This window comes from Panicum hallii, chromosome 5 (assembly GCF_002211085.1).
Source record: "Panicum hallii strain FIL2 chromosome 5, PHallii_v3.1, whole genome shotgun sequence".
Classification (NCBI taxonomy): Eukaryota; Viridiplantae; Streptophyta; class Magnoliopsida; order Poales; family Poaceae; genus Panicum; species Panicum hallii.
In genome coordinates, this window is record NC_038046.1 from 34,928,847 (window position 1) to 34,937,555 (window position 8,709).

At 42.2% G+C, this 8,709-nt stretch overlaps 1 protein-coding gene across 1 annotated transcript; it reads right to left on the reverse strand.

Annotated features, from left to right (window-relative positions):
• Positions 1 to 6,265: 6,265 nt before the first annotated feature.
• LOC112892618 lies at positions 6,266 to 7,744 on the reverse strand. The gene has a single exon (XM_025959750.1). It carries the CDS (start codon positions 7,742 to 7,744, stop codon positions 6,266 to 6,268), a length of 1,479 nt encoding a protein of 492 aa, XP_025815535.1.
• Positions 7,745 to 8,709: the final 965 nt, after the last annotated feature.

The following is an 8,709-nucleotide window of genomic DNA, read 5'->3' on the forward strand; positions in this document are numbered from 1 at the left end:
ATCAGGCCGAGTGACATTCCAAAAACAGCCTTTTCTACTAGATATGGACTCTACGAATATCTGGTCATGTCATTTGGTCTTACCAATGCCCCAGCATACTTTATGTATCTCATGAACTCTGTTTTCATGCAAGAACTTGACCAATTTGTAGTGGTCTTCATTGATGATATTCTGATCTACTCTAAAAATCCGGAAGATCATGCGAAACATCTCCATATTGTTCTTCAGAGATTAAGAGACCACCACTTGTACGCTAAATTCTCCAAATGCGAGTTTTGGCTGGATACCGTTAAATTTTTGGGACATACCATCTCCAGTAATGGTATATCCGTTGATCCCAGCAAAGTTCAAGAAGTATTGGACTGGAAACCACCTACGTCAGTCCATCAGATCCGCAGTTTTCTTGGTCTAGCTGGCTATTATCGTCGTTTCATTCCTGACTTCTCAAAAATAGCCAAACCTATGACCGAACTGCTAAAGAAAGGAGTTAAATTCCCTTGGGATCAGAAATATGAAGATGCATTCCACACCCTCAGAGCACATCTCACTACTGCCCCAGTTCTGGCTCAACCAGATGTTTCCAAACCTTTTGACATCTATTGTGATGCTTTGGGAATCGGACTTGGTTGTGTGCTTATGCAAGACAACCGAGTAATTGCGTATGCATCGCGAGCACTCAGGACTCATGAACAGAACTATCCTACTCACGATCTTGAACTCGCAGCTGTTATCCATGCACTTAAGATTTGGAGACATTATCTGATGGGTACAAAATACCATATCTATACTGACCATAAAAGCCTCAAGTACATATTCACGCAAGTAGATCTAAATATGAGGCAAAGACGCTGGCTAGAGCTTCTCAAAGACTATGATCTAGAAGTGCACTATCATCCAGGCAAGGCCAACATCGTTGCGGATGCACTTAGCCGCAAGGCGCATTGCTCTTGCTTGTCAGTAGAGGCTTTCAACGAGACGCTTTGTTGGGAGATGAGGAAGCTTAATCTTGAAATCATTCCCCAAGGTATCTTGAATCATCTCACAGTTGAAGCTAAGCTGAGGGATAACATTATCCTGGCACAACAATATAACAAAGGAATCAGAATCATCAAACAGAAGTTAGCACAAGGAGAAGAAAAGTACAAGTGCTTTCGTGTAGATCCCGAAGGGGTTCTATGGTTCAACGAATGTATCGTTGTACCCAAGGACCATAAACTTCGTAAGCAAATTTTGGACGAGACCCATCTATCCAAATTCTCTATGCACCCTAGCAGTACCAAGATTTGAAACAGAACTTTTGGTGGACTCGTATGAAGCGAGAAATTGCAAAGTATGTCTCGGAGTGTGATATTTGCCAAAGAGTTAAGGCCAGTCATCTCAAAATTGTTGGTATTCTTGAACCTTTACCCATTCCCTCCTGGAAGTAGGAGGATATCAACATGGATTTTATCGTTGGCTTACCCAACACTTCCCAAAGGCATGACTTTATTTGGGTAATCGTTGATCGATTAACCAAAACTGCCCATTTCCTTCCAGTGCATACTACTTACAACGCCAAAAGGTATGCTGAAATCTATTTAGATCAAATCGTTCGTCTCCATGGAGTGCCTAAGACGATCATTTCTGATCGTGGAGCACAATTCATCGCTCGGTTCTGGGAGCAACTTCAATATGCTCTTGGAACTAAGCTAATCTGAAGCTCCGCATATCATCCTCAAACAGACAAGCAAACGGAAAGAATAAATCAGATTTTAGAAGATATGCTTAGAGCCTGCGTACTTCAATATGACCAGAATTGGGATAAATGCTTGTCGCTAGCAGAATTTTCCTGCAACAATAGTTATCAAACAAGTCTCAAGATGGCCCTGTTCGAAGCATTATACGGTCGCCGATGCCGAACTCCTTTGAGTTGGTCACAAACCGGTGAGCGTAAAATTTTTGGACCCGACCTTGTCACTGAAGCAGAGGAAAAAGTAAAGACTATTCAGAATAATCTAAAAGCAGCCCAATCTCGACAGAAAAGCTACGCTAATATCCAAAGGAGACCATTACAATTCTAGGTTGGAAACTTCGTATACCTTCGAGTATCTCCTACTTGGGGTATTCAACGGTTTGGTATAAAAGGGAAGCTTGCTCCTCGATATATTGGACCCTTTGAAATCATCGAAGTTTGTGGACCCGTAGCTTATCGTCTTCAACTTCCTCCTCAACTAGCGGCTATTCATGATATCTTCCATGTGTCTCAACTTAGGAAGTGTGTCAAAGTTCCTACCGAGATCATCGATCCCCAAGCCATCGAAATCGAACCAGATCTAACTTATACTGAACATCCGATCCGAGTGTTAGATACCAAAGAGAGAAGTACTAGAAAAGAAACCATCAAGATGTTTAAATTTCAGTGGGATCATCATACTGAAGAAGAAGCGACTTGGGAAACTGAATCATATCTTCAGAAAAACTTTCCAGACTTCCTTCAAACCAACACCTAAATCTGATCGATCAATTCCATCCTGTTCCGGAATCTCGGGACGAGATTCTTTTTAGGGGGGAAGGCTGTGACATTCAGGTATTTAGGGTTAAAACACACTAGATTCTACTATAAAGTGTGTATGTTTGATTTTATGTATATGTGCTAAAACTTTAATGCAAAGGCAAAAGGATCTTTTTATAATTCTGGAAAATTTAGGTCCTTTGGTACAAAATGGGTGAGAATGGGAGGTAAAATCAAAACATATGAAGGTTGCTTTGCAAAAAGTCAAGAACTTACTTTTAAACCGCAAATAGAGGTGAAACTATCCAAAGCATGCAAGTGTAGTGTAGATTTTAAATAGGATTTCTTTAAAGTTTAAAACTTTGCCAAGTTTTAAGTTAAATTCAAATCCTTAGCTCTTTTGCAAGTAAACCTTAAAGCAAAGTTGTAGATCTTGATAAACCCTACACTTTTGAAAGTTAACCTTGCTTTACAGTGGAGTCCCTGCACTTTTGACAAATTGCAGCCAGGTCCTTCTTCGTCTGCCTCCAGTCTCCCTCTCTCTGTTTTTCTCTCTGCCCGATCCCGCCGCCCTCGCCGGCCATGTGACGAGCACCAGCTGCCCCACGCCGCTTTCCTCTGCGCCACATGCCGCCCCAGCACCCGCGCCGCCACTCCCTCCCCGCGCTGGCCCTCTCCTCGCTGCTCCACGTCGTGCCGCCACCGCCTGAGCCTCCACGCGTGCCGCCGGCTTGCCAGCAGCAACTCTCGCCCGCCGTGCCTCTTTCTCGACTTGAAGTACGTCCTGGAGCTCCCCACGGACTCACTCTTACGCTCACACACGTGCAATTCCACTGCCTTTCGCTTTCCCGAGCTCCACACCTCAACGGAGCCCAGCCGCTGCCTCGGCTCACTGTCGACAGCCGCCTCCGCCACCTCCCACCCCCGATCCATTGCTCTAGCAGCATCGCCGCGACCCACTGAAGCTCGCAAGCCCGCCCAATTTCGTTCTCCCGCGCTAGATCGCCCGGACCACTACGCCGGTGAGCTCGAGCTTCCGCCGCCGCTCGGCCTCGCCGACATCCCGACGATCTAATGCCTCTTAGCCCCAGCCAAGTGTACCATCAGCACCACATCATCGCGTGGAAGCTCTCTGGTCACTTCCCCGCCGCCCTCCGGCACTCCGGCCACCGGAACACCGATGCCGCCCCTCGGAGCTCCGCCGCCCGTCTGTGTTCGCCGTCGACCCGCCGCCTCGGCCCTTCTCTTCCCCAACACCGGCTACCCCCGTGACCACCGTGAGCTCCTGAACCTTTCCCCTCACTTCCCCCTCGCCGCCGGTGAGCCCCCTCGCCGGAATTTGGACGCCACTGATCGGCATCCCTGTGTAGCCCGGCCAAGGACCCAATTGCAAGGATTTGAATCTTTTTAGGGGACTTTCTGTAGAAAATCAGTACCCCCCTCTAATTCAAATCAGCCAACTTGTAAAATCTATAGGAATTTGTAGAAAAATCCAAAAATTACCAAACCAATTTTGTTGTGTTCCAGAGCTTAAGGGTATCTTGAGTATAACTTATGCATATTAGCTCTATTGCTTGTGAATTTTGGGAAGTAGCCTGTTTAGGGTATGAGTGAGCTTGTGTAAAAATTTCACCTGCAGTAATGAACCTAGCTGGAATTAATTTAAAACTTATACAAATCAAGCTTGCAATGGTTTAAATTTATTCAAGCATGTTACTAAGGTTTTCATGCTTAGATCTTTTTACCATGTGACGTTCTGCAATAGAGTAGTTCATAGTAAATCTTTTAAAAATTATGACACTGTTTTGTTTAAGATTTGAATTTAAACTTGACCTTTGAATACAATTCAAATGCTTTAGTGTTTGTTTTCAGAAAATTATGAAAAATTCATAGTAAGCTCATCCATTAGGAATAAGCTTACCCAAAAAAATTTAGGACCCTAGCCTTTATGGATTTCAAAATAAAAATCAAACTTGTTAACTTAATTCAATTAAATCAATTAATTTGATAATTGAATCAAAGTACACATGGTGGGTTAGAATTCAAACTTCCTGCTTTATGAAAATATGTTTATCAATTGGTTGGATTGCAACTTCATCGTGAAGTAAAATTCTTAACTCAAAAACCATCTAATTTAAATCGTTGCATATCATGTAGAGTCAACGACACTCGACGACGGAGACTACGAGCTAGTCCCGGAAACCGAGCAAGGATTTTTTGAAGATCCTGCGAACGTCGCCGAGGTTATAACTGAAGCCCCAAACTAAAGTTCGAAAGTCTTTGGCATCACTAACCCTAGCCCCGCTCAAGAAGGCAAGCCCCGGTGCATAACCCAGTATTTCAAATTATTGCATTTATAAAGTTATATATATCTATATTGTGCATTAAAGTCTAGAAGTTGTAATGAAACTCTAGATGCATGAATCTTAGGAACCTATGTATTGAGACTGAGTCCATATCGAATAGATTCTCTGCTAATAGGATCGGCAGAAGTCGAGTGATTTCCTATCACTCGCGCGATATAGGAGTTGAATGTTTACGATTCTGCAATCACTATAAGGATGATGGACGGGGTCATGTGCAGTATCATGACCTGGAAGGTTACCCCATCTGTGTTGATAAAAGTTGATAAGGTCGCAGTGTGTGGTAGCTGTGGTTAAGCATTTGAAAGTACTAGCCACATGCCGCGAAATATGGTAAGCGGTAAGCCTAGTAACCAATCGGCCCGAGGAGTGGACATACCTCCCACCACTCGTATCTTCATTTTTCACACGCACCGACGTGCGGGAGTACGTTCCGCGCAGCGGACAGGAGTACGGTCATGTAGTCGCGCTACAGACGTACGTCCTGCACATTGGATGTGCGTATGGTCCTACAATCGCTTGTGGTGGCTCTGATCCACGAGTCGGAATGAAAGGCAAACGGTTGCTTCGGAATGATCATTGGATGTTCCAAGCGTGTGAGTTAGGTTTACCCTTGCAAGGTTATGAAACTCGATTCGGAATCGTCCGTTTCTCGCGGAGATTGAGATTGCTTATTCCTTCTGCTACATAGAGTAAGAACAGTAATGAATGTGGAAATAATCTTGATGGATGCTAATATCTACCTTGCTTACCTAGTATAGGTGTTTACCTAGAATGGTTAATGCAACTAGAACCAGAAAGCTAAAACATAAAAATTAGATCATACTCTTTGTTGCTTTTCAGCAAAAATTAAACCCGGAACCATTATAAGCCATCATAATTCTAGTTATGGGCTAAGTATACCCGATTCCGGTTAAGTCTTGCTGAGTATTAGCATACTCAGTCTTGCTAGTCTATTTTCAGGTATGACTGGTGTGAACCAAACGGATAGTCCCGCCTGGCCGTTTTCTGTTCCGTTTGGCTGGTCCGTGGAGTGGGATCCATCACCGGCTGGCAGAGACTCTCCAGAATGACGCCATATTTAGGGCGAAGCATGGTGCCAAATTTTGCGACGTGTAGTCGCGATGTTAATAACTTTCTTCCGCTGAAACCCTGAACAAGCTGTTTAGCTTGTTGTTTTAAAACAATGTCTATATAAGTTACTTTAAGTTCGAAACAGTTTGTAATAATATTTATTTATCCTGGGGACTAAAATTTTGTGAGCTGTCGTGCGAGGTAAACCTACTTCGATCCTATTGAACCGTGGTTGTATCGGGTGGAGACCCGACAGACCAATGGATTGTTCCGTTTGAAGTGCGTTGAGTTAGTATCGTCTGTATAGCGATGACTAGCGCACTTGAGCCGGAATAATTCAGGCGGTTCTGCCACAAACCTCATGTGTAGAAAGATCATGTTTCAATTGATCAACTGTAGCATTTGCATCTTTTAACTTTAATTCAAGAACATTGCAATTATCACAAGAAACAGGTTTGTCAATTACACAAACATGATTCTCATTTTTCTCTTTTTCTACATTTAGTTCCTCTAGTGTAGAAGAATGCATATCTCTTAAAGAAATAAATTCAGCATAGATAGCATCACATGATTTGCATGAATCATCAATAGGTATTAAAGTTTTAAGCCTATCAATTTCAGCATATAAAGATTCAATCAAAGCATCATGTTTCTTAATCTTTTTAGTTCTTTTCTCTAATAAAGTACCAAGTTTTTCAATAGCAAGAGCTAAGTCATCATAAGAAGGTTCTACCTCATTGTCGCTTTCAAGGTCACTGTTGGAGAAACTCTTGCTGCTTGCCATTAGACATAACCCAGTCAACTCACGTATTTTCTTGCCTTTGCGTGAAGTGTCTTCATCACTGCTCTCCGAATCAATGTCACTCAAGTTTACTTGCTCAAGAGCAGAAAGAACACGATGCACCACCTTTTGATTTAAGTAACCATTCTTCTTGTGTCTCCTAAATGTGTGCTTCTTCTTGTCACTTTGAGTCTCTTCTTCATCCTTTTCCTCATCCCTTGAAATCCTTGCTAGAAACTTCGGGCACTTGGGACGAATATGATTGAGTGAACCACATTCAAAGCATCTTTGAGGACCAGAATTCCCTCTCTTCCTTGATCTCACATTCTGCAAAGCTTTAGTAACACGAGTAGAGAGGAGTGCTAATTTATCTTCAGGAAGTTGTTCTAGCTGTTCATTGGTTGGCGCAGACAAAGAAGACAAGGCGTAGCTAATGGAGGAGTTATCATCATGAGACTTGCTAGAATTGGTTTGTGAAGTTAATGCAGTTGACATAGAACCATGCTTCCTAGCCAGAACATCTAGTTCATGAGTTTTCAATTTAGAATACAGCACATCCAAAGTAAGTGTACTCATGACAGTAGATTCTCTAATAGATGTAACTTTCATCTCCCAAATTGACATGTCTAAAGCACTAAGCAATTGACGTGCATTTTCAGCATCAGTAAAGGTAACATTAACAGCACGAAGATTACTAAGAATTTTATTAAAACATGCAAAGAAATCATCTAATGATTCATCAGGTTTCATCTCAAAACGCATGTAATCCTTTTTGTACATATCTTGACGTACCTCTTTTATAGTAGATGAACCTTCATGATAATCACATAATGCTTTCCATACCTCAAATGTCGACTTGTGATGCACCACGCGATCAAAGTCACTCCTTCCAAGTCCTTGGATGATCAAGTTCCTTGCCTTGCTATTATTCTCCACATTCACTCGATTAGCATCGTTAACTTGATCAGGCACTTGAAAAGGAGTAGTCACCTTCTTCCAAAGTAGAGAGCCTTGTGCTTGAATGTATGCCTCCATCTTTGCCTTCCAATACTGAAAATCAACACCATCGAAAACACACAGTTTTGTCGAATACCTATCCATCGACATATTTTCTAATCACCGGTTAAGATAAATTAGAAAAAGAACCTGCTCTGGTACCACTTGTACTTGTAGGATCGATTCACATAAGAATAGGCAATCAGAGGGGGGTGAATGATTGCGTAAGCTAAACACAATTTTTAACACTTCCTCTCTAATTATAAAACTTAATTTATCACGTTTTAAAATTCTGGACAGAATACTGTTTCGTAAAAAAAATTGTTCAAGATCACGTTTTTAAATTCTGGACAGAATACTGTTTCGTAAAAAAAACTTGTTCAAGATCCGTAACTCCGATCAACTTGAAGCTTTGTCAGAATAAACTAGACAAAATTACGCAACTAACTTAACTGAAATCACTTCGATCGGACTTCCAGATCTAAAGATATTGACGAAACAAGACACTTGTGTCGGAGGATGACAAGAATTGATTAAGCCCTAATTTCGTGATTAACTAAGATCTATAAAGAATTAACCGATACTAAACTTTGCAAATCATTAACTTGATGGCCCAGAAATATTCTAGACGGATCAAATCAAGAGAGGCACTGAAATTAATAAATCAATCTAGAATCAAAAGCTAGGCATGCAAATAATGAGCTAAGAAAGAGGAACGAGATTACCACACTAATCTTGCATAAACATCACCTTTATTATCAAGATTGTGTGTACGAAGTGCCCTCCAAAAGCACCACAAAGATTTCTCTACGAAATCTCCAAAACCCTGGATGAGTTCTCTCTCTCAAAAATAGAAACCAACCGTCGCCGTCTCTTCTATCTTACACACCGTCGTTCCTGCCCTCGTCTCCTTTTATACCGCAAGCACCTGACACGCCCTGACTGCTGGTCCCTACCACCAAGTCCGACTCGGCCTGCACGGCACCTGGCAGAGTCATCGTCTA

Bases quoted from the DNA above. Each gene is read 5' to 3' on its own strand.
- LOC112892618 (XM_025959750.1), bottom strand. From the start codon at position 7,744: ATGGAGGCATACATTCAAGCACAAGGCTCTCTACTTTGGAAGAAGGTG.